This window comes from Aphelocoma coerulescens (genome assembly GCF_041296385.1).
Source record: "Aphelocoma coerulescens isolate FSJ_1873_10779 chromosome Z unlocalized genomic scaffold, UR_Acoe_1.0 ChrZ_unloc_scaf_1, whole genome shotgun sequence".
NCBI classification, from domain to species: Eukaryota; Metazoa; Chordata; class Aves; order Passeriformes; family Corvidae; genus Aphelocoma; species Aphelocoma coerulescens.
The window spans coordinates 1154921-1182333 of record NW_027184086.1 but is presented as its reverse complement, the minus strand read 5'-3'; the positions used below and the strand labels follow the sequence as shown (position 1 = coordinate 1182333).

General features: G+C 34.7%; 1 protein-coding gene across 1 annotated transcript in view; it reads left to right on the top strand.

The window, feature by feature from the left end:
* The window catches only part of MAN2A1 (mannosidase alpha class 2A member 1), a 112133-nt gene that overhangs the window by 54033 nt on the left and 30687 nt on the right, over positions 1-27413 (top strand). The window contains exons 12-15 of the mRNA XM_069002580.1: positions 1743-1810; positions 18575-18740; positions 20566-20796; positions 20892-21014. Of these exons, the coding sequence (XP_068858681.1) occupies positions 1743-1810; positions 18575-18740; positions 20566-20796; positions 20892-21014 (588 nt within the window). The remainder of the gene's footprint in view (positions 1-1742; positions 1811-18574; positions 18741-20565; positions 20797-20891; positions 21015-27413) is intronic.

Here is a 27413-nt window from a genome sequence, read left to right as displayed (position 1 = left end):
ATTGGAAGACATTGCAATGTTACATTTTACTAATGTTCCTGTTCTTTATCAGTCTGGATTAATACCACTGCATTGTAGAAGTACTAATTGCTATTTAAACTGTATATTGCCTAGGAGCATACTAATTCAAGAAGCTATTATGACCACTGTGAAAGCAGAAATTAAAAAGGAAGTTCTTATTTCAATGAATGTATTGTGTCTATGTAAAACAAAAAATAGGTGATTACAAAAGTAGATTAAGATTTATCTGTATACTAAACAATATCTGCAGCATATCATTAATCTAGTATCTGCTGTGCACTGGATGTAGCAACAAACGCTTTTTAATATGGGATTTGTAGACTGCTACAGGAGAACTTCAGGATACTTACAAAACACCTTTGCAAACCTTGAGCAAGTTGAAAGTTCAAAGGCATTCCTTGTGGAGTATAGATTGTGGTGTTTTGGTGGCTGATGGAAGCTGACTTTAAGAATTGCTCAGAGATGGGCATTCAGAATGAATATCAAGAGGGTTGAGAAAGACAAATGATGAAGACTCCAAGATTGAAAGTGGCTGTTGTTTTTGAGGTGTGAAGAAGTAAAAAACACTTAGAGGACCAGAACACAAGACCATTGCAGCAGCATTCCAGCAGGCAGCAGGTACAACTAGGGAAAAGTTTCCTTTCTTGGAGGCAGAAAGAAGGAAGTCAGGAATAAGACACTATTGAAGGATTCCAGAATGACACTGCCTGCACTTTTTCTATTCTTCTTAATTATTAGGTACACACGAAAGCATTATGTTTATTCAGTTGGTAAGTGAATACTTTGTGTGTTAAGTTTTACAAACTCTACACTAGTAAACAAACAAAAAATCTCTTGGAAGGCAATACACTGAAAAATAGAAGAAGCTTAAAGATCCCAGAATGGCCCAACTTTGGTTGGATCATGGATGAGATTCAAACTGTAAAAGTAAAGCTGTACAACCATTACGCCATTCCTGTACTTAAGTCTTAGTTCTTTCAGTGCAGAAAGAAAATTTTAATGTAAGTGACAATTGCTGGATTTGAAAAACATGATGTTGAGGAAGTTTTGAGGAACTGAGAACTCTGCACTTTCAAAGTCTATACTGGTCACCATTGTGTTGTCTGACAGGAATGCACTGTGAATAAGAGGTTTGTCCGTTCTCTTGGACTAATGCAACAGTGACAGCAATGTCTTGTCTCTATGTTTCCTCAGTGGAAGTGAGCCCTGTACCACACCACACCTCAGATTATGTTTTTTGAAATTTTTCTCTGTGTACAATATAAGGTAACAATGAGAGCTCACAGGAGACCACACAGTGAATCCTTGTGATAAGTGCACAGGAGTGTAGTGTTTCAGAGTAAATTTATAGCAGGAGAAAGTTAATAAAAATATGTGGTAAGTATTTGCAAAATTTGAAGGAAGTTGGTGATTATAAAGTCTTGTATGCAAAAATGAAAACACAGGCGTGATAATTTGATAATGGAATCTAATAAGATCTTTAATAAAAACGAATATTTCCCAGTGAATTGGTCAAAGTGAGCCTCTTCCTTTTGTCAGTGTGAAGGACTTTGTTTATTAAATTTTGTGGTTTGTCATCCTCAGTAATGTGCTAAAATAAGGTCTGGTTTATGGTGTTGTTAACGTGGTTTTGTACTCCACAAAACGCATATAATAGGCAAAGCTCATAAATTATCCATTGAAGTGTATTCAAAAGCAAATTCAAAGATGTTCTCTTGTAGGATGATGTTCAAGCTTCTCAAGATTCTTTGCCACGCAAGACAGTTATAAAGCTGACATTGCAACCAAGGTAAATAATTTATATATTATTCAGTGTCCAAGATTCTTTTAGCAATGTATGTGTTTTCACTACCTGTTAAGTAGTTTTTATGCCATTTCCTTTTTTTCTTTTTTAAAAATTTTCACTCAGTATAGAGCCAAACAATTTAAAAAAAAAGACAATTAAAAAAATTAGTCTGGGAGATTATGCTGATATTATTATGTCTAATTGAAAGTGGACACAGCCTATGTTAAAACTATGGGCATTTCTCATACCACAGCTGAAGTAAGTATTCTGTTTCTGTATGGTTTTACAGCATTGTAATACTAAATAGATTATGCTTGAGAGAAGCAAAAGAAGATTCTAATTACGTAAAATTGCAGAATTGCAGGTGCTTTAATGAACTCTGTGAGCAAAATATTAAGTTTTCATAAGCCTGAAAATCACAATTTATAAATATTGGAATTGTCTTTAAAAATCAAGTAGAAGATAAACTAGGTCATTGTTCTCTCTTAACTCCAACTTTCCATTGTATTAAGAGGAGTTACTTTTTTACTTATATGTAGTTGTAGAGTATTCAGTTGAAAATGGCATCCTCCTATCCCCATGAGCACTCAGTATCCCACCTGAAATAATGTATGCATTCATTGAAAGTGACTGATCCAAATAAAGTGAATAAGATATATGGGTATGAGAGCTACTGTATATGTAAAACAAATAATACTAGGTATTTGCTTACAGAACAGATTTGAGATTCATTTTAAAAGCAGCGAATGCTATTTTTGCTGATGTTAGTATTTGATTTCTCTAGTTCTAGCAAGTGGCAAGCTAATAAGACTTACTTGCCTAATTCATGAAGGTGTCCAACTACTCAGCCAACTAACTGTTAAAAAAAATATTATTAAAGTCTTTGAAAAAGTGAGTGAAGTTTAGTTTTTGTGGGCTTTTGGGGAAAGCTGTCGTCAGTCCTCCAGCACTAAATGTACATAATGTGTCTATACGTCTGCTTTTCTCTGGAGCATGCTATTTTTTTTTAATAGAACTTTTACTCTCTTATTGGAGTGCTATATAGATGCTAATAGATTCTTTTAAACTTGTCCAAAATGGCCAAGAAGTCAGGTGCCTATTTATTTAACTAAAATATTTTAGCTGTTTAAAATCATCTCATGTTTCTTCCCTGAAAGCAGGTTGTGTATGTAGTATATGAGCACTTGGTTGGAGGCAAGTTATGATGCAGACTTTCTTTGCCATTTGAGGTTAGCTTTATTGCCTTTTTTTTCCTCACCTAGGTTAGCTGTTAAAATTTTCCCTGTGCCCCTTTCATCCCTTAATATACCTTTTGTTTGCATACAGTGTTCCACTTTTGTCTCTGCATAATATGCTGAGTAAGTTTTTCCCTTTTTGGTATTAATTAGACATTTACCTTTTTTTTTCCCCCTCTAACTTGTACATTAAATAGATATACATGACATTACCATTAATATTATTCTAGATATTACATCTAGACCGAGATCTAGATATAATCTAGATATTATTAGACTATTGTTGCTACTTTCTAAAGTGGTCTTAACTTACTAAGAAGATAGTACTAGTAGAAAATTGCTCGCTTTATGTTGTCTGGTATTGTGAAGATACCATACAGTCATATAAGCTGTGGTTCATATAAGGTGCAGTTCCAAAGACTGCAGTCAGAAATGTGGGAAAAAGAATGAAGACAGGAAAAATCAGACAAAAAGGGCAAAGAAAGATTATAAGAGAATATTGATTTTACTGACTAAACCCTGATTATTTTTTACATCCTTTTTTGGACACACTTTGAAAGTAATGCTTAAGCGTACACTACTTCATGTTTCTTTTGTTGTTAAAATTTTCATTTGAATATCTGTTTGTTAAACTGTTTTTGCTTATAAAAATGAGCTTAGTCTTCTCTACATTTGTCTCTGTTTGTAGTCTGAATCTGAACTAACTTTATTACCATCGGGAAAAGTGGTCGGTAATCTGATGCAGTAACTACTGGTTAAATCTAGTATGTGATTATTATGAATGCATCTGAGTTTTCTAGTAGCATTTCATTAAAAACGTTAATTTCAGTAGAAGCTTAAAATCAACTCAATAAATCTATTATTAAGAATTAATATGCTTAAACTTCATACTTGAAAGCTTATAAGAGAGAAACTGTTTTTTTCCATTTAAAATTTTGGGGCATTAGCAGATTTTAAATTCTGATCTTCACCAAAACTTTGTTATTTGCTTATCTTCTGTTCTTAATAGTGTTTATTATTCACCTGTCTCTAATCAAATCCCTAGATTTCTTTCTTTTACTGTGTTCTAATTTATCATTATATGGCATAGAAATTAAATCAGTGTAACTGGCAAGGTGTTACTTTTCTTTGATTGTCTATTTAGCTTTTTGTATTTTTACATTTCCATGTCAGAATTTTTAAAAGATATCTGTGTTGTAACTTGGTTATTCTTCTCTAAATGTGGTTCATATTACCTGTGAGTTTAGAGTGACACTGCTGATGGGACGCTCATAATGGCTTTTTAAATCTCTATCTTTTTTTTTTTTTTTTTCTTTTCTTCCTTATTTTACTGATTGCAAATATAACTGGTTTTCTACAGGAACATAGTTAGTAATGGGCTTTTTGCCACTTTCATCCATCCTTCCTTTTTAGTTTTTAACTTTTTTTAGTTAAGTGTTCTCTTCAATGCTCGTGAAATTTGTAGTCAGTAGTGAAAACTGATCTGACAGACTGTACAGGAGAGCTACCACGACTCGATTATGTGGAAAAAAAAGAAAGCAGGAAAAGATCTATCTCTCAGTAATTATTGTTCTAATATGAAGTACCTCCATATTGTTGTGTAGTTGAGAAGTATCTCTCAAACTGCTTTTAAGCAGGTGCCACATGTAACCTGTTTGGTATTGTTTCTGCCCCCACCTGAGCATCTTGCTCTGTAGTGCTGTTGTGATATTTTGATGAATCCATAGTTTTATTTTAAAAGTAATGTGTTAATTTTGATGAAATAGGTATACAGGGTATTTTAGATCTTAACTTTGACTCCGCCACCTCAGGATGACTAAGTGGTCTTATGATCAGGCTTTTGAATACTGAAATTATGGAGTCTTTAATTACACTAAATGCCTTTTAACTGATAAATGAGGTTGCATGGTTTTTAAAAAATTATTACTTTCAGCTGAAAAATGAAGCTTTCACAAGATAATATCCGACTAGATATGGAACTACTTCAGTCTTGTTCTGAAGTTTAAAATTAATGCATGTCTTGGAAACAAAGCTTGTTGAGTGTGCTGATAAATTGGATGCGCTTCGTACTCTGTGAGTGCCCAGCGCTTTAATATAATAATAGATTTTTAGGAACAGCCTGCCAGAGGTCATACTTCGTGAATGGCAAAAGATTTGCACTCACTGGACTTGGTGGATGGGGGATGTGTTTGAACCTCTTGTTACGCAGTTTAGGCTGTCAGCAGCAGATGAAGGTCACACTGCGAGGGGAATGGTTTTCCAGCTATTTCTGTCTGTGCTGTTTTCTGGAGACACCATTGCAGGGGAGCATGACCAAATGACTGGATTGACTGCCCCAGCTTGGATGTTGTAGTGGTCTTGTTTGGCACAATATGGTGAACCTGAGTGAAAAGGCCTAACAATGGCAATTAGGTTTTATTTCCCTCCTCCCCCTGCCCCCCACTTTTTGTTCTAATTCCTGAGCCTTCATGTACCTAGCTGGGCAGTTTCACTACTGAGCTCCACTGCACTCTACAAGCATGGTATAAGGCATCCTATCTGAACTGAAGATACTATGGCACTGAAATTTTTTTTTAAATCATTAATTTAGGATTATTTTTAGTGCTAAACCAACTATTCTTATAATTTTCCCACAAATAACTTTTGTCAGCTAATCTTAGAGGAAAAATATTATATGATAACCTCCTTATTGGGCCAGTTTTATAGCTTAGCAGACACTATTTCCACTAGCTGAAATACTTAGGTTGCTCAGGGTATTAGTTATAGGAGGATACACTGTAATCAATTATTTCTCCAAAGATCTGTCAAAGTAGTTTAGTGATATCCGCCTTATAAAAGAAAGTTTCCTTTTTTCAAATAGAGGATGCAAAATATTCTAGGCTTACCTTGTTATCCATGAGCAGGTTTTGGTATAAGGTTGTATTTAATAGAGTTTTGGCATAAGTTGTGTTTATCTCATTAGGTCAAAAATTTGTGGTATTTTTTGAGAAAGAAAATCCCAATGTACCTCTATAATTTTTCAAGTTGCTAGTCTTTTCAAAAATTCACTTGGCAGGTTATACTCACTGCTTTCTCAACACAGCACTATAATGTAGAAGTTAAAGCTATATTGCTAACTTTAATGTGTGATAGAGAATAATGTACAAAGGTCAGAAATTCTTGACAGAGCAGTGTGTATGTTATTGTATTTGGTTGGATGACTACAGCAAGGATAACTTGTCTGAGATGGAAACTTTGTTAGTCACATGCCATAACTGTGTCTTTGTGAGCTTAGAAAGTGACTGGATCAGGGTAATTATCTTTATTTGGCAACTTTAGCTTTGGTGATGTGTTTTTGTTTCCTTTTTTTTCCCCCCTTTAGACCTACGTTGCCCATTTTGGTACAATCTATCGAAACTGTTGTCCAATGTAGTTACAAGGAGAGGACCCTCCCAACAGCATTTTGACATTTTAATAATACACATGTGAATTGCCTTTTATGCTTGCATGATTTCAGAGGCATATGTATTCCCAGTTATACTCTAAAATAAAATAACTGGGAAAAAAACTCGTTGAAACAAAGGTATTTTCAATTGTCAATGAAGAAAAACACCAAGTTTAAAGAAAACAGGAAAGAATACCGTAACATTTAAGATGCGTTCATAAAAATTTGTGGTAATTCATACATTGTTAATATGCACACCTGTTCCCCAGAGAAGAAAATAGATCTTGAAAAAGTAAGCGAACAAATAAACTCTAACCAAACCAACAGTTTTAAGTTTTTATTGGATGAAATAGTGATTGCAATATGCACAGCCTTGTGTCTTTAAGTGAAACCTCTGTATTAGTATCTTTCAGGGAGGTGGACAGGATGAATAGTCATTCAGTCAAGCCTTAACACTCACTGCTTTTATTAAGAAATAACCCTTAATTAGCACTTCTATTAAGCACCCAGTAGTGCAAGTAGGTAAAAAATTAGAAAACACTTTGGAGGTGATACATGAAGAGCCTGCATTTTAGTTTCCAATACCCTGGCAGCTTAGGTTGAATGCAGCCTAATGGTTTTTTGAAAATTACTTGAAAGTGTTAATCTCCGTGTTCAGCTGCCTGATCAATTTGCTAGATTTCATGTGACCTGTAACTGCCACGAGCATGTTCTGTTTGTAGTAAACTCAAGGTCATTTTGACTGAATCGATCGGATATTTTAAAAACATTCTCCTTGGTTTTCATGATGGAAGAGCTGTTGCAGAGGCAATGAAATACTCGGCTGACACAGGATAACTCAGATGTCTGAATCTTGAAACATCACTAAATGTGAACTTGAAATAAGTATTTCAGTAAAAATCATTCTGGTAAAAGTGGTGACTTCAAAATGAACAAAAAGCATGATACATTCATTCTGTTTTTTAGGTGGAACTTAGCTGTGCAGCTATCTTTATGACCAAACCCAGCAAACTCTCCATTGACAATGTCTAATGGGACAGGAAGTGAGGGGTATGGAAGAGTTTCACAGCACCTTGCTGTCTTTATCCTCACTCTTTGTGTAAGGTCATAACAGTTTTTCAGAGGTTTCTGTATTTTCTCTGTGAGTTTTTCTACTTTTTGTGTTAAAAAGACATTTAAAAAATACACTACATGCAGGCTTATCTTAGAACTGACTCCAGGCACGGTAGTTGACATCTCTTTAAAAGTTTATCTGTGAAGTCTAAAAACAAAAAAAAGAAGCCAAGAGATGAATGCCTGTTTTTGTTTAAGGGCTTTAAAACTGAACAGTGGTACATTTTTGGAGTTATGATAAATTTTCATTACAAAGGAGAAAAAAGCAGCTTTCATTTGCAATTAATGGTACTTCAAAGCTTTTTGTGGAATTAATTTTTAGTTTTCAAATCTCAGTTTTTGAATGCTATGCTTCTGAATTCAAGTTATTCTAAAAGTTGTTAAATTTCAAACTTTTAAAGATTATTTTTCAGTGTATAAAAATTCTTAAACATCAAACTTTTTTCAGTTTTTAGTCTGTCGTACTGTGGATGAGCCAATGACAGTCTCTTCTAAATGTTTTTCTTTACTGTCTTTGAAATTGCCATTGCAAAATTAAAACAGTAAATAAGTTCAGTTTGTAGCATTCGTAGAATCTTTGCAGTTTTTCTAAATTGCACAAATTTAGTCTTTTCATTTCAATGTACAGTATAGCAACATCTTTTGTTGGTGTTTGCAGTACCAGTACAGTCAGCTAGTGAAGGTGTTTGATGCTTCAGTTGCTGTAAAAAATTACAACATTAAAATAAAATAAAATATGAAAATGAGGTCTTACAAGAAATTTCTGGTTTCCTCTGAGAACACTGTAGTGGAAGTATCGTGAAATACAGGAGGAACAGGTGAAATAAACATACTCTAGGGGAGGGGAAAAACCCTCCATTTGTTTTCATAAAACAGAAAGTGATTGTTATGAAGGAATATGGTAGTGAATACTTGAATACAGCTGAAAGATCTGCATTGTATGCATGTACTTGTTGAAGCAGCTTTGGAAGTAGAATATACATATTTTCATTATATTAGTGCATTTGTGTATTATTTCTTTTTTTTCCAGGCACTTGCCCCTTCAGCCTTTTTACTGGAGTTACTTTGAGGCAATATTGTAGTTAGTCCAAGGCTCTCAAGGCACAGACTGAAGTGATATGGAATACTTAAAAGTCTTTCTGCTCTTCTGAACCAGATTTTTTTTCCCTTCTAAATGCAGATTTATAAAGCCTGCACTACAAGAGGAACAAGGAAAGGATTTTAGTGAAGGTACTTCCTGATCCTGAAAAAGTCAGGGGGCTTCAAGCCCATCTTGGACCTCAGAACATCTCACAACTTTGTGGTAAAAGAAAAATTTAAAATAGTGCCTTTGGACTTAATCCTTTTATCCTTAATTGGAGAGTAGTTATGTGCTCCACATTAGGATATGTGTGCCACTACAATCCATCTAAATCACAGGAAGTATGTGTATCTGGCATATGTAGTAGGTACATAACATTTAAAAGTTTTGTCCTAGGTTGATGTTGATTTTTTTTTGTGTGTTCTTAAAATATATAGTTCTCGCTGTGTCGTTGTCTGTGGTTTTTTCTTGAGGGTGTTCCATGGTTTGTTCTTGAGAGAGCCACACAAAAGTCCTGTTTCCTGTGAGAATGGAGGGATGGATTATGTGCCTATTGTCTGCCTCATTCTGTGCCTTTTGCATGAGCAATGGATATTATAAAGATTCCTCTGTAGAGTTATAAAGGAGAGAATTCATAGGAATGCATGTGTGTGAGTTCTCTCACCTTTATTAATGAGTCTAAAATTCAGATTTGGGTTTGTCATTAGGTAGGATAATCCTGCAGTAATTCTGAAATGTCAGACTAAGATTATGGAACTTTTTTTTTAAGCACAGGATCGCTGGTTTTATTTATTTATATGTTAGACATTTTAATTTCAGACATTACTGCTCCTAGAAATAATATGTAATTTTCGCATAGCTCTATTTCTAAACTACACATTTAACTTCCTTTTCAAATACTGTTATAATCATGGCATTATATTGTGTTAGTCACAACTCTACTGAAGTAGATTCTTGTGAATTTACTTATTTATTGATAGTATCTCTTTATTTCTTGATGTCACCAATTTGATGGTATAATGAAAAGCTGATCCCTGGATAATAGATTCTGTTTCCACCTTTTTACAACTTATGAAAGCAACACAAATTTATGTTGCGTGCTTGTAATTTGAGGTTGAGATTACCATCCTACTAACTGTTATGCAGGGTATTATTCATAAGCTGCAAAAGATGTCTTATTTAAGAAGAGGAAAACATCCTACTATTTCTTCATGTATGATAATATTTTATTATATATATTTGAGTTAATATTCTATTCTAGAACGAACAGTTTAATTGGATTATAATTTGCTGCTTTGATGTAAATTGATTTTTTTTCCTTGTTACATCTGTGGCAGTATTGATGACTTTATAAGAAGCTTCTCTGGATGTGATGTAGAGGAACATATTAGCATTATTTATTTAATCTGCTTAGGTAAGCTGATAAATATCCTTAGACTTTATCCAGTCAATTAAAAGCCTCTTGAGCAAAGGTATTGGCGTCTTCTTTTGGGGAAGAACCTGCTTTTCTCTGATTTAATAGAAAACTGATTGTTTATCTTGATTTTTAATAAACCACCCATATTCCTGCTGCCCCAGATTTTGTGTTTACATCTGATGCTAACCTACCTCTGAGTGTGTAGGTCCTAATCATAAACAAAAGACTTCTCAATTTAATTAAATGTCTAGGATTACATAGTTATGAATGCTAATGGTTTCAGTATCTACTGTATCTTGGAGGAGGTATGTTAAATCTCTAGCAATTTTTGAAACTCTTTCAGTATCATTAGGCATGTTGATTCAATTTAAACCACAATTTCACTGTAGTTTCATTTGTTGCTTTGACCTTAACTTTGTGCTGCCTTCTCTCTGTTAATAGACAGACTCGCTGGTTGCCTAGCTGTTTTCTAAATGTTCATTGATAAATGTTCATTGGTAAATGTTGGATTTCACATATTATTCAAATTATATCCTTTGGTATCAATCTGAGTAGGGCGGAATTTTTTTTGTGCAAAGTGAGGCCAAGAAACAAGCAAGGAATTCTTTAGGTCAGATAATAAAGACACAAGTTGTTTTCTATCTGTCATGCTAACAGAGTAGAATGTACATAGATTATAAACTTTGATGTCATACTGCCAACAACCACTCTATATAGGGTTAGTATTTAAAACTGTCTTGGTGAACTGGAGACTTTATTTCATAGTCAAAGAAGCAGGCAAGTGGAAGTATTGCACATCACATGGGAAAATATTGTGTGGACTGACCAAATGGACATTAGTGAAGCAGACGAAGACTAGATATGCCAGAAGATTAAATTAAGAGAGTTGCTTGTATGGTGTCAAAGACAATTTTTCTCTTGGATAATTTAAATGGAAATGTTCCTTGTAAAATGCAGCTGAAATAGTGTGCTATGCTCAAGACTGATGAAGGCTTCATCAAAAATATGGGGTAAGACCCTGGAAAGGGTTAATAGGAAAACAAGAGCACTAAATCTGTTTAGTTTGAAAAGACTGATAATAAGGAACATAAATCTATAAATGCATACAGGTTTGTTACAAAGAGTCATATTAAACATGCAGTGGAAAAAAGGATGACATAATTGGAGGAAATGTTTAAAGTAATTAAAAATTTAATTGTATATTAGAAAAACTGGTGCTTGAGCTGCAGAACAGTATCATCAGTTTTGGACTTTTTCAAGAATAGTGATTGCAGCATTTTTCAAAGTTTGCTCTACTGATTTCTCATTTTGTTTAAGGGGTCAAGCTATAGCAACCTTCCAGTGCACTGGGGGTTTTTGTTAATATCTAGATTTTTCTTTCTCTCTTCAATTTACTCGTGGCAGTCATAGCAAAATGGGGTCTTTTGTAGTACCTGACATGACTAAGGTTATAGTCTGTTTTGTACGTAGACTTCTGTTTGACCAGGTGGAAAAAAACAGAAAAGTGGACTGGTTCAAGGCATGTAAGACCTTCCAGTGATCTGAAAGGCTACCTGATGTTTATATAAGAATTGGTTGCTCTAGTGAGAGAACATCTCTGCTTACATTTGTTGTGAACAAGCACAGCAATTTATGTTCTGTTTCTTGTACAGGCACACGGAATTTTCTGTTCAGGACAAAAAGGTTTTTTCCTCTGACAAATGATATTTTGTCACTTGGCAGACGTGCTGTAAAAGCTGGAGTGCTTTTGTATCACTTTTGATGAAAGATTGTCTGAGTGCTGGATGTTTTAAGTGTTTTATGCATTAAATGTTTCCAGCATGATGTCTGGGGAGGTTGTGGAGGTCTTTTTTTGGTGATATTATTATTATTAATACTATATTATTATTATTACTGTAGGTAGGTGGGTTTTGGATGTGGGGAGAAGTATTCAGCAGTGTGGTAGCTACTACTACTAACTGTATAGATTAGTAGCAACAGGTCAGTTTTCTGTAGGAATGCAAAGGGTCAAGATATTTCCTATTTGTACTGGAAAATCCTGCATTTTCCCTTTGTCTCTCTACACCCGTCCCTCTCCTCATGCTCCAGAAGTTCTGTTTCTAAAAGAAATATCCTACATCCCTAATATCAGATTTCTGTACATTAGTTGGTATGATGTAATGTTGGAAGTGTATTTTCCCTTCTGGAAAAAAACTCACAAAAACCTCTGATACATTTAATGAGTATTGCTGATTTTGTTCCCTTTTGAAATATGAACTAGGAAGAAAATTATTTTTGTATTATTGGACAAGTATCCATGCATATCTGTTCCAAAATACATTAAGTAATTCCTCAGGAGCTTATGGGGTTTTATCTCAAAATTAATTTAGACAAATTGATTTTGATACTTTTTGTTTCCTTCTTTTTTTAAGTAGAGTTTGCCACTATTGAAAGAAGGTTGTGGATCAGATGTCACTGATAATAGTTCCAGGTACACAGAGACTTAGAATTCAGTATTTACAATAACATATAATAGAAGAAGTATAATTTGCGTGAAATCATGAGGATATTTTACATTTGAGAAATAAATATTCATTTCACAGACGGTGCAATACCTGCAGAGTCAAGTTTTCTTTGAAATGAGCATAAATCACTCAAATACCTTCAGAAAGTGTAGGACATTGGTCACAAGATTTTCATGCATGGGGGTTTGAATAACTTTGTCCAAAACTTTCTCTGTTGCCTAACTTTCTTACAAAATTAATTTTGAATAGAACTAAGAAGTGTCTTGAAATGCTGTGAAATGCAGTTTCTGAAGCCCAATTTAGTAAGTGATAGAAGAGCTGTAGGAAAAAAGCATTAATCTGCTTCCAAGGACAGTGTCACAATCATGAGCCTGCACAGTTGGCTTTTGATGAGTCTTGTTCCTAAAGGAATATTAAGAACAGATCATGGATTGAGATACTGGAAAATATCTTATTTCTGTATAACCAGAGGAGCACTGTGAACAGAAAATATCCTGAAGCTTGTATATATTTATTTTCAGAACAATTATTTTATAGGGTCTATAATTATATTTTATAGATCATCTTTAGTAATTCTTAGTAGAAAAGCATACAAAATGGATGAGGGGACCTGTAGTTAAAATGTCATGTTATTCATACTTTTGACTGAGGAGGCCTTGACTCTTATGTGCAGGACCATAAGAATTTTGAAAAGAGACAAGTGACTTGACATAATTTTTTTTTTTAACCTAGCAGTTTGAGTAAGTATTCAATAGAGTTTTCCTTCTTAAGAAAAAGGAATTGTTATGGTTAGGTTTTATTACAAGTTTTTCCCCACGGCCCTCTACAGCAAGGAGAGAGCATTTTAAATAACAGGAGAGTCATTTTTGTGCTCAAGTTACTTATGGTTTTAGTCTGTATTAAAAAAAAAAGAGGAAAATAAGTATCTAGGTGGTTTCTTGGGCTTCAGTGCAAGAATCACAGAAGTCAGGAGAGGTTGTACATATTTGCACAATGCACAGATAAATGACTGGTTTAAATAGATGGTTCTTTTCCTTCCATGTACTTCCATCCCCGAAGACATGCACCTGTGTAACGGCAATTTGTGGCAGTTTCTTAGGATCCTAGTTTCCTTGGACTTTTTGTTTTTTTTTTTTTTAAACTTCCAGCATACATCAGAGGTCACCGTAGTTTAGATTTTTTAATGATATTTTTGGAAGCTGCCATGGCAAGCAGTGCTTTATGCAGTTTAAATATTAAGCCCTAGTTTGTTTCTACCTCATATACATCAGCGTTCAGTAATTAAGTATTACTACCTACTGACTCTTCTCCCATCTTTCAAAGTGATTTTTTCTTGCAATTTTAAGATGTGAAACAGTTTTAATTCTATCTTTATCACACAGTGAGATGATTTTTTGTTTTAGAGGATTACAGTTTTGTTTACAATTCTAAAGTCTTAGTCTATCAAAGTCCATCAACAGTCAAGAACTCAGAATACATTTCTAGCTGAATTGTGGTTTCTAACCCACCAGTTTTTCTGCTGACTTTTAACATACGTAGAGTTACTTCAATTCCTTTTCTCTATAGCTTAAGGCATTTTAATCTGTTTTCATTACTCCTCCCTTGATGTTCTCAGAACTTATGTGCATCTGTTTGTTCTTTTTTGTTCTTCAGTGGAAGACCATTGATACAGTATATGATTTGGCTTCATGGCTTGTATCTTTTATCAGTTTGGGGCGTACTTGCTGCATTTTTTTTTCACCATTTAGGTGGTTTTTACCTTAGCCTCTATAGGAGAAGAGTGAAAGAAACTAATCAGCTTTGAAGGTCTTGTTCGTGTACCTTTGCATTAAAATTGTGCATGTGTGTCCAGAGAACTGACTGATGAAACCATTTATAATGGGAAATGCACCAATTGGTCTCAGAAGGTTTGCTGGAGAAATTTTAGTAAAATTGATCAGTCCGAGCTGGAGTTCCTCAAGGAATTGGTTCTCCAAGTGAATTTGAATATAGTTACTCCACTGAGCAATGAAAGGTATTGTCTTGAACTGTGAATCCCAGTGCCTTGAGGAAGTTGTCTTTGGATAAGCCTTTGTCACTGATGATGCTCTGACATTTACTAGTAGTGAGTTGTGGTTTCTCATGTTAGTTGAATGCAATCCCTTGTGATGGAAGGATGAATGAACTTCAAAAGGAAGTGGTAATTATGGTAATTGTGTTGCAGGTGTTACTAGTAAATGTGTGTATCAATATACATGCCCATATGTTTATTCACACTGGAGAAACAGAAAACAGTGATCTTTTGAAATACTGAAGCTCTTCTGTTTAAGAAACAATATTCTTTTAGGAGGCAGAGATTAAAGTTTTTAGAGATCTAAATTGTCTTTATTCATATTTCTGTTTGTAAATAAAACTACAGCAGTTGACATGTTTTCTTAATTGAATAATGAAAGTATTTCAGATAAGAAGGGGAAGTGGGGCATGTTCCAGCTCTTGCTGAAAATGTTCCACAACAAGTTAAGTCTTGAATGAAAGACTGGTCAAAATATTTGATGTTTGAATCAAATCACCCTAAAGAGTATGGAGTAAAAGAATTCAAGGTGTAACTTTCCAAAAGTGTCTGAAAACGAGGTGTCAGGAGTTGCTTTTCTAAAACTGCAAATATTTGTGATGCATCCAATTTAGGATTAAGAGCTCAAATCTGCAGTAATTTCTCATTTTTTGATGGGCTGAGAGCAGTTAACTCCTGCTCCAGTGCAGAGGTAAAATACGTGGTCTCCCTGTGAGTGGTTTTTGTATCAATACAGTTTATATTAACATAGTTTTAGGATTCTTAGTTTTCTTGAATAAATGAAAGAAATTATGGCTGACTCTTGGCCATAATGGTGCCTCTAAAGTAAAATATTACAGATAAAATTTTTCATATGAATTTTACCAACAAGCATTAAAACCCTTCACTCTTTAACTGGATGAAAGATGTAAACTTTAATAGTTTTCTTGGTGTTGTTGCCAAAGACCAGTGACCTGAATAATGAAAAGAAAATATTTGCTTGCTGCTTCTGAAAGATTGTAATGTTCATGTTTTTGCCTTAAAATAAGGAATAGAAAACCTTTCAGTATTATCACATTGCTACTCTTTGTAATGCAAGCACAGTGCATTCAGCAATTGTACTTAACTTTTTGCATGGCATTCTTTGCAGTGATACAGCTTAAATGAGGTGAAGCTCTTTTTTTCAAATAAAATCTACAATTTTTACGGTGGGATGTTATTTAAGGGTGGGAGTTGAATGGCACTTCAGAAGTAATGTGATTTAATTTCATTAGTCAGTGCTTTTGTATATGCACAAGAATTACATCTTACTTTGTATAAATACTACAATCTTCATGAAATAATATGTCAAAACAAAATGTTAGTATCTAGTCAAAATTCCTGCATTTGTAGTGCTGAAAATGTGCCCTATCATTGCTAGATTCCTCTGACTATCTTACTACTCTACACACACATAATGAACTAAAAATACTTTGATTTGAGAAGTTAAAAAATTTATATATTTTGGTACAACAAGAGATTTGTTTAATCCAAATACAAATTTTAAAAAAGTAGCCTGATGAAGTATAATAATAATATGGCAGTTCCTAAGGTCTTTTGTTATAGGTAAATTTGTCATGAGACTAATTAAAGCTGTGAAATATGTTTGTATCTATGGAAAGGTGAACAAAGTTCCTGGAAATATTTTTTGTACTAATATGTTCTTTGCTTGGCAGGTAATTTAAATTTAATGAGGGAGTGTAGCATTACTGAAAAATTATTATATGCATAATGTCTCCTTTTACTTGGAGGCATAAGAATTGAGGAATTCAATTGTATAAAAAGAAAAAAACCCAAAAAGACATGGTGTTCTGTTGATTGATGAGAATGAGTATTTATTTTGAACTTTGGTGTTCAATTATCTGTTAATCCATATTGTTTCTGACAGAGTTCTTAACACTGTTATCACAGTACATGAGGAGTTCTTAAAAAAAGTTTATTTAATATAATTTCTTTATTCTTCCTGATTTGTAATGGGTCGAGACTGAGAGCAGGGTTGGTTTAGCTAGGTTTTGTTTCCACTAATGTTATTTAAAAAAAAAAAACAACAAAGCATCAAAAACACCAAAACATTAAACCAAAAGGTTAACCAAAACATTTAAATTAAGTCTTACCCTGAAAGAAGACAGCTCCATATAAGCAGAAGTATAAAATGCCCTACCCAAGTCTAGGGGAGGTTCTCAGAAATTCTTTCACAAGTTCTTAAAGACTCTGAAAGCTGACCCAGAATATGGTTGACTATTATACTGTCTAGCAATCTAGGAGTCTTCAGCATGAAATAGGGCAAAAGAGAGTATCCCAAAGCATTTTTGGTTGTGATCACAAATACACATTGAAAATTATTGGTATGCTTAGAAGTCATGATTCAAACAGTACTTCACAGGAATTTAAAGAGTTAAAAGGAAAATAATTTTTATGGAAAGCTCATTTGATATATGGCAAGTAATCCAAAGGTTCTTGATATAAAAAGCTAATAAAACCTCTGATTTTGTTTATTCAACTAATGAGAAATTGGAGTTGACCTTTTATTTCCTGCTGATTGTGAAGTATTAGGGTAGCAGTGAAGTGCTGGGAAGTTTACTAGCCAAGTTTGATGCAGGCAAAAAAAGGAAGCCAGAAAAAAGATAGGGGGGAAATGATGGCCTGCTTAGGATTCCGAATGAGATTTGTAGATTGGGTGGACAGAGACAATTCTAGGTGAAATGGTTTGATCTGTGAAAGGAGTAATTGAATTTGAGGTTTAAGATGTGAAAGCGAAAGAAATAAAACCATGAACAACCCCCTGAAGAATCTGCATAGAAAACACAGGGCAGAGAACAAGGAGAACCTACTTAGCAGAAATGCGGAAGGAGTGATTTGATAAGAAATGGATCTCATGGAAATTGATGAAAAATCGGATCCCATGAGGAAGTAAACTGTTTTACAGTGGGGAGGGTTAAGGAGGTTGGAGATAGAGTATTGGTTCTGCTGTATATAGTTAAGAAGATATCAGAAATTTTGGCAAGAGCAATTTTTGGTGTAAAAGACTTTTTTAAAAGGATGACACGAACAGAGGGAAACTTCAGGGAACAGTTGTAAATACTGCATTCTTTTAGCTTGTCAGTGAAAAGACATGAAGTACAATGATTGTCCTACAGATGCACAAGCCAGAGATGTTCTAGTATAATTTTGTTTTTCTATACCTTACAATACATGAACCTGTAATAATAAAAAAATATATAGGCTAATAAAGTCAATCTGTTCAGCTCAGGGCTGATTCTTTTAGTTAATAGCATAATCTGTTTTCAAATGGAAGAAAAGGCATAAGACTATGTAAAAAAATAGTTATTCCATATGTACCTATTAAGAAGATATGCAAACAGTTGCCATAGTAAATGTTGGTAAATTATAATTTAAATAATTTTGTACTTTCCCTTATAGGAGAGAGAAACTAGCTCCTTTAGTGAACATCTATAATTCATATATATATATATATATATATAATTCATATATATATATACAGCCAGTTTTGTTAATTCATTTTTTCTAAGCTATGTTTAAAAAAAAAAACAAACCAAATTTGGATGAGAATTTAATAGTTCAACCTGAAAAATACATTTAAAATTCCCTTAAGTATCTTGACTCTGCTTGCAATTGTTAATAGTAATTCTGTAGCAGGGATGATGGGAAATAGTTGTATATTTTGTAAGGAATTTTCAAAATTTCTTGGAGAAATAATAGCATTAAGAAACAACGATCTGCAAACAACTGATGTTAAATATCCATTGTTTTTTGGTTATGTTTTGTATATCTATTTGTTGTGGTATGTTCCTGTTGTTCTAACGTAGTTTTAATCCTCTGTATGTAAAATTTATGTGCAGTAACATTAACCTGAAGGAGAAAGCTTGGTTGCTAAAAGATAATTTAATAAATATATTTTTTTCAGATACCTTTTGATATATAATCCTACGGAACAAGAGCGATTTTCAGTGGTTTCAGTCAATGTGAATTCAGCCAGAGTTAAATTATTGTCTCCTTTGGGAAAACCTGTTACTGTCCAAATCAGTGCTGTTTGGGATGGAGCAACTACAGTATCACATGAAGCTTATCAGGTACCCTACTTTAAATAAAAAACATTAAAATGTGTTTTTTGACAGATACTGTAGCTTCATAGTTGAAGAAAATGGAAAGCATATTTTATATGTTGTATTCTCTGTATACAGTACTGTTAATTCAGTCATTTTAAGTAAAAAAAAAAAAAACAAACAAAAACCCCTTAAAAATCAACATACTTGTGTTTAGCATTAATATTTCTTAAACTGATAAACTTTTGTGATATCATTTATGACATTTAAAGGATCTGTTTCAGCTGCATGACTGGAAAGTACTAGATGTGTGTCTTTTTCCCTAACTTTCTCAAGCTGCTTCTTCCTTCCAAGTGCTAGTCTGTACACAGAGTCACACAGTCACACAAGCCTGTGTGTTCTCAAGCACTCCAGCTGGAAGGTCTTGTAAGTGCAATGACTTAAGCATTTACATTCAGATGTTTTCTTCCCTTCCAAATACTCGAGCTGGACAGGTATCTTAAAGGTCACCTCCTGGTTTTGTTTGAAACAAAACTGCTGAGAATTTTTGAGTTGTACATCATTATAGAAGATTGTCCTCAATGATCAGAAACTTATTTTGTTAAATTTTTAATGATATAGTAATAGTGTATTATTGCAATAGTAATATTGTATTGCTTTCAGGCTTATGTTTTGATTCCTTTTGATGTAGGAACTTCATTCAGGATAATATTTCTGTGAAGAGAATTCAATAACTGTCTCTCAGTTGTGTTCCAAAGGGATAATTATTGTGGGTAAACCCTGTTAAGCAGCTCAACCCCACACACCTGCTTGTTCACTGACTCAGTGGGGTGGAGGAAAAAGTTGGATGGGTAATGGTGAGAAAGCTCATGGGTGAAGCTGAAGCTGTGCACACAAGAAGAGCAAAACAAGGAATTCATTCACTGTGTCCCAAGGTTGGGCAGGTGCTCCGTCATCCCCATCAGAGTGTGGCTCCATCGCATGGGACAGTGACTTGGAAAGACAAACCCCATCACTCCAAACATGCCCTCTTCCTTTTTATTCTCACAGTTTTTATTGCTGAGCATGATGTCCCATGCTTTGGAATATCCCTTTTGTCAGTTAGGGTCAGCTGTCCTGGCTGTGTCCCCTCCCAGCTCCTTGTGCACCCCCGGCCTCATCCCTGGTGCAGCAACAGAAAGGGCCCTGATGCTGCATAAGCCCTGCTCAGCTGTAGCTGAAACATCCCTGTGTTATCAATGTGGTTAGTACTGAAACCAAGCACCATATGTGCTACTATGAAGAAATTTAAGTTTATTCCAGCCCAAATCAGCACAATAATTAGTATATTTATTGCCTGAAGAAGAGGAAATGAAATGACTTATCTGGACCTCAAATCCTAAACAAATTGCTTTGGAGATGTACCTTGCATACTACTCTTCTGTGCAGATTATAGATCCTAAAAAAACCAGAGACTAAAAATGAGACACTTGCTTTATACTTAGTTATTTAAATTCATACATTTTTGAATTTAAATTTCAAACAGAAGTGATAAGTAGAGTCTGTGTGCACTTGATCCAGTACACATGCATCTTCAATGAAAAGCAGATATATCAGAACTGCATACCACAGCTAACATTCTTAACAAGATTCAAAATTATTATTGCATTAATGTAGTGGTAATCTTGATGCTAAGCAAATTACTGATGCAGATATTTTTGTTTGATAATTCTTTGTATTTATTTCTGGACTAAAGGAACACTCAGCCATCCTAAAATTATTCAAGCAAAGGGAGTTACTCTGAACATAAATTCAGTATAAAAAGTTGATATTTCGCTATTTTTAGTAATGACTACTCATTTGCTCCCAACAGATCTCTTTTGTGGCACATCTACCACCTCTTGGGATTGGAGTTTACCAGCTTTTGGAGGATGAGAGTTCAGAAGCAGTTTTAGCTGACTATAACATATATGTAAGAAATAGCAGACAGGAGAAGCCAGACAGAGTTTTCAAGATAAAAGAGATGCAGAATTCTGTGGATAATATAATCTTAGAAAACGCATACATGAAACTGTGGTTTTCTGGAATGTCTGGATTACTGGAGGTATGTTATATTTTATGTCAAAACACTATGTTTTACTTTTTTGAGAACTTTTGTGCTTCTTTATGGAAACCTAACATGAATCTCTGTCCTTTTAGAAAATAAATACCAAAGAAGATGGTAAAAACCATCAAATGAAGGTGGAGTTTGCTTGGTATGGAACTACCAGTAACCGAGATAAAAGTGGAGCTTATCTCTTCTTACCAGATGGAGATGCCAAGGTAAACCTTCTGTTTGCAAAGAGATTCTAATCTTGAAGTAACTTGAAGTGTTTGGCAAATACAGATTGGAAGAGCTAGTTGTCCCCAAAATTGAAATAAAAGCTGTGTAGCTAGACATAATGACATCAATTACTGAAATTATTGGCAGAAGTTCATACTTCCTAATCCTACATCAGAGTAAAAACACGATAGAAATTTGAAAATGTGAAAATCTAGAGAATGTTTATGATTCCAAAAAAAACTTAAGATGTCATCCTTGCAAGAAATCCAGTGAGATGTGACCATTCATTATCAATTAAATAAGTTCATTTTCACTTTCTATGGTGAAAATGTGTAGGACATACTGATTAATTTCTACTTCTTCACTTTTCTGGTTTTTAATATATTTTTTAAATTGTGAATGAGTTGCTTCTGGTTCAGAGCTACTTTTTAAGCTGATATTAGAGTATTTAGTTTATTATAGTAATTAAGATACTGAGTCCCAATTGGTGAATATAAAGACAGAGTAGCAAGGAACTGTTCTGATTTAGTTCTCTAGGGTTATCTGTATTTTTAGCTGTGTAATTACTGGAGAGCAACAGCATACTCCTATTAGTTTTCAGATTGGAAATTGGGAAATGGCAGCATTCTTGCAGTGACTTAATTACCATACGGAGCCTACCATACCCCTTTTGGAACCAGAAGGGTGATATTTCAGAAGGCAAAAGATAAAATAATGAACATTTATGAAGCTAGCTAGTTGGCAGCATATTTCTTCTGAATTTCTCTTGTGAAAACCTAAGTTGCATGCAAATATGAGTTCTATGCTTACCATTTTAGGAAATATGCAAGAGTAATCATTCTAATTTTTGGCAAGAGGGAGGGGTGTTTGGCTTTCTTCTTCTTTTCTTTTTCTTTTTTTCTCCCTCCTCCCCCCCTCCCCCCCCCCCCCCCCCCCCCCCCCTTATGTGTGTAAATCAGTCTGGAAGGGACAGAAGAGTTTTCTTTTCTTTTAGCAGTCTTTCCTAGTAGCATACCTTTTGAGGTCTGTGAGTTGACAGTTTTAAACTATTTAGTATATTTAGTCCCATAATTGTTTATTTCAGATATGTTCATCATGGTTCCCTTACTCTTCATTTTATATGTCATTTCATATACTTTATTGTGCTTTTATCTGTGAATACTGGAACAATATCACTTACAGTTTTTAAATTTTACCTTTCATTAACTGCGTGGTCACACTTTAACTAATTTCATTTTATATTCTGATTCATCTTTTGCTTATAAAAATAATCACTAAATCCAGCAGTTATGTAATTTTAACTACACCTTTAAGTTATTTGGTTTATTAAAATAATCTGGATTATTTGAGGTAGCAAAATGATATGGCTTAAACAGAAAAAGTCTGTCACATGTCTGCAAGCACGCTTAGAAAAGAAAAATGAAATTAAACTACATTTTAAGTTAAGATTAAAAGGGTGGTGTTCAATTTTTGTAATGTTTTATACAATAAAAATGAAATTGTGATACTTCTGAAAGTTCTGCTTCATTAATATTATGCTTCACCATAAGGCTCATTTGGCTTGCATTTTAATAACACTAATTAAGTTGTCCCACTGGGAATAACAATGTAATTCTATAGTAGTTTCTAAAGCAATTTGAACTAACGTTTTCTGTCTTAAAAGAAATGCCATCTGTTCAGGGTTCTTAGTGTGATGTGGATTGACTAACTTTCTAAATCCTTGTGTGAATTGGCAATAGGAGAAATGGCAGGCAGTTTTCTTGATTTCTGGCTAGGTGTTTTGTTGTTTTGGTTTTTTCCTTACCTCCCGTACCCTATGTATTACAGCAAAATTTGCAAAGAATAATTGCTTTTTATGTTGGACTATTTTCCTTTGGTAGCAGTAGAGTTATATGTTTTCTTTGCCCTTGTTAATTGATTAATTTTGTCATCTGATAAATTTTTCGGTTACTTTATTTTCAGTTCTGAAATACTCAGAAATTATTTTTCTTCGTCTGATTTAATCATCTGTCTGGCCACAGGGCTAAACTACAACAGTGCAAAGTCCAGAACAGAGGTGCAGAGCAGGTCCTCCGTCCTGCAGGTCTAGAGAGATAGGACAGTCCTCCTACCATGCCTTTGTATTTTCTGCAAAGTCAGAGGAAAAAGCAAGGCACCAGGGAAAAGGCAGCATCTTAACTTTTTTAAATGGCAGTGCAGTGTAACTGACTGACAGCATTACCAAAATTTGGAAGGAAAGGGTTTCCTTGGGCCTTGCAACAAATATAAACAAAAGTGTCCTGTTCATGAAGAGAAAACATGTTTTTTATCTCCTGTGATTTTTGTGAATGATGGCCAACTCGTATTTTTGTAGATCTGGGGGAAAAAACCCACAGTATTCAATAAACTTTGAAACAGTTAAATGTCTGTATTTTCTTTTGTGTATTCAAGTCAATATGTGATGACTTCTTACTAGCCCTGCTTGGTTATCAATAGGGAATAGAGCAAAGCAGTTTTTTCCAAAGCATCAGATGCTAAGTGTTTGTGGGATCAATGTGAGTAGTTGATTTTTGTTTTACAAATAATTTTTTTCACTATCAAAGTGATGGTTTTTGGTACACCCAGACTAGGAAATTTTGATTCTCCCTCAGGGAGCTGGTTCTGTGATTCTGTGTATGTTCCTAGTTCCCCTAGGTACTCATATACTAACAGAATGTGTAAGAAAACAGATTTTTTTTTTTCCCTTGCAGGATCTCTAGTGCTACAGCTAAAATACATGATATTAATTCAGTCTAAACTCAAATAAGAGGCAATCTGCTATTGAAAAACACCTTTTCCTGTAGGCTTTGTCTTGAGGTCTTTTTTTTAAATCTCAGACCTATCCAGAGCATTTAATCTGTGGTTGAAAACTTTCCCCTGGGCGTAGTTTTTTGGCATCCAGACCAACAGTGTGCTGCACTACCAGAAGTTTTCTGGCCACACTAAAATGGTTAGGAGTGCTTTACTTGTCTACAAGGGAAGAAGCTTATTGCCCATTCTTCATGCCTCCAGGCTGCAGTATGCCATGCCATCTTCTGTACAAGCCAGTAAATATTTTGGTGAAGGTATATCTCCAGTTATGTCCATCCTTTGGCACCTGTTTTGATGTTAAGTATTTTAATATACCCTAGGGATCCATGAGGTATTATTTTGCTCCAAGTATTCTCCCTTAAAATTCCTCACTAGCTTCTCTCCAACCTTCTTGCCCACTTTCTTTCCAAAGGAAGATTGTCTTACTTCTCTTGAATATGAGTACAGAAAGATGATTTCTGAACCCTTTGACCCTCTGTTGTCCTGTTTCTGAAAAATACTGATTTCCAGGCTCAACAAAAACTGCCTCAGCAGGCTGTTGGATCTTGTACAATGGAATTCAATCCAGTGGTTTGAGTGGAACAAATATTACAGCAGCTATTTATTTTAACTCTTTAGAAAGTGGAGTCTTCAGCTTAACCATTGGATATGAGACCAGCATATTTTTATTCCAATTCAAGGTGTGAATAATCACAGATTACTTCATGCTCGAAGGTCCTTTAGTCCATGCTTGTTTTCAAAGCAGACTTAATACTGAATTGAGACCAGGACTTTGTCAAATCAGTTTTGCAAATATCTCTATCATTGTTTGTTATTTCCACATTGCCTTAGACTTTCACATCAAAAGTACTTTTGTAGTTCAGATACAGGACCAGGATCATTTCACAAACCTGTGCATCTCACCAAGGATCTTTACAATGATACTAGAACAATTGCAAGTTCAATGCATAAAGATGTTTTCCTGTTTAAAAGCCTGGTTGATTGAAATTTTTGCTGTGGCAAACCTGGGCAATTATCTCTTTATACATTCTGAGCTCTTGGTATTTCTCCTGGTAACTATCAACAAATCACTTTCTAGGATTAGTGTGCTTTTCTAAGCACTAAATCAATTAGAAGGCTTCCCTGTTCTATCACTACCATAATTTTACTTCATTTTTCTTGCTTGCTCAACAATCAGGGAATATCAGTCATCCCTGAGAACTTGAGTATACATCATATTGCCACTCTTTCTATCAGAAAGAACTTGTCTGATCTCCGAGATTACATTATAGCATCTGCCTTTGTAAGCCACCTTCCTCTTTTGTGCCTTTCCTAGCACTGTGTCTGAATTGGAGGCTTGCAAACTCAATGCATGTGCTAGCAAAATCACCAATTACTATTTTTAAAAAATTGATTAGTTTCAGGCAATATCTGCAAAATAAAAGTTCCTTTTTCATCAGCTCATACTTGTGTTTCATTCAGAACAGTCTGTGTGGTTGCCTTTATCTTCAGAAGAAGAGCTGATTTGGCTACATGTGCAGCCTGGAGGCTCAGGTGTGTGAACTTAATGTTTGTGGCAATATCCCAGAATCTGAGAGCAGATATATCCATCTCATGTCAGCTTTCTGTGTATTTTGATAACTGTTGTCAATATCGCACTCGGATTTTGTACTAAAAAACACAATGGAAAAGAGTTCTTCCAAGTGTTTGGGTTCGTTTTTTGGTGGGTTTTTTTTGGTTTTTTTTTTTAATTTTTGGTTTTTGAAATTACTTCAGGTAATTTTTTTCTAATAAGTGCACAGCTTTTTACCTTCCTGTGTTACTCATCCAGCATCTCTCCATTTTGCTGGCTAGCTCCAGTGAGAGCCCAGCAGGAAATACTTATAAACTACAGCAGACCAGAAGCTCTGTGTTATTTTGATAACAGAATATATTTGGGAGTCTGCTGTCTGTGCAAGTAACGTTCTCCTGGTTCACAGGTAATTTGCTTGTCCTGATGGCCTCAGGTTTCTCAGTTCATTTTCTGAGAGTTCCTTTAGGTGCTGTTTCAGTCTGTCTTTGCTAGCTTGAGTACCTTCATGTTGCTGTACGCTGCAGGGAGGATTTTGAAGGGTTTGATTATTCCACCATTTGGTCGGTCATCCAGTTCCCCTGTGGGATTTTTAACTTCTAGAAGCCATGTAGTTACAGGTTAAATGAGTTTGTCTTCTCTACCTATGTGTGATAGAAAAGCAAATAAGAATCTCTTCTGCCAGAAGGGGAGAATTCAGTCTACAGTTACGGATATTGTCAGTTTTTCATGGAAATAAGAGGTTCTAACCTGAGATCTGGTCTTCAAATTTCTTTTATCTCAGCATATTAGTTCATTGGGCTTATGTGCCCCCTGAATACCATATTTCTGCTGTATTTCTCACCTAGCAAACGGGTTTTGCGTAATAGATAACATTTGACTGTCCCATTGACAAGATGAGACCCTATGGAAGTATTCCATCGTTTTTTCTTGTAGACTATCAAGAAGTCCAAAACACTCTTTTGAGGTTTTCTATTGATTAACTGGATAAGATTTTCAGTAGGAAAAAGCCCTGTCTCCCTAAACCAAACAATCTTATCAAAGTGTAAGTAGATGTGATTTTTCTTCCAAAATCCTGTATAAAAAATTCCTGTAGTTGATAACTGCAGAGTTGCCTCTTGGAGCTCTGGCAAAGCTTTTACTAAGCAGTATTCTGAAGCTCTAAGAATAAGTATGTAAATAGAAAAGGTAGGCTTTTAGCCCTTGAAAGTCTCTTTCAGTTTTTTCTGTTATACAATACTTCTTGAAATCTTCCCTCTAAATATACATACAATTATATTTCAAAGAATGTTGGATATTTACCTGTACTTGTTCTTCTCTAGTATGTTTTTTCTGTATGTTTGTAAGCTTGATCTCTGCTCTTCCTCAAGATACATTTGATCTTTGGTGTCATTGCTTCAAGAAAGACCGTGCACTGTCCTTATGGCCGTGCTATATACAGAAGTAAGACAGCAACCCTCTGAGAGCTTTCTGCCTACATCCGTCTGAATAACCTGTTTTCAAGCATTTGTGATGGGGTTTTTTTGAGTGAAGTCTTTATTTACAGTTGTTTCCCTATCGAAGTAATTGCGTGTGTTGTGTTTTCATTTTTGGCTTGTACACTGACAATATTTAATTCATTTTTACCTTTGCAGCCATCCATTTATTTCCATCTAGTGCACATAGTTTAGTTTGGGATCTACTGTGTTTTAAAAAAACAGTTGTCATTTGCCTAGCCAAGACTCTAAATGCTGTGACTACATGGAAAAATAATTTTCTTCATCTCTTTGGTTTGACTGTTGATATGCAAAATTTGTCCTATTCTGTGGGAGCCATGAGTAGTAAGCCACTGTCCTTGTTGGCTTTTTGTAAGGATTCCCAGCCTTACCCTGCATTCCAGAGACCTCCTACTGGCAGTAGCTGTTTCTGATGAAGAAAAAGCTTTCTCTTCTACTTTCTAAAGGATATGCAAATTGATCCACAAGGCAGAGTAGGGGAGGCTTTCCTTATACAGTGTACCACTGACAGAAGTAGTTAAACC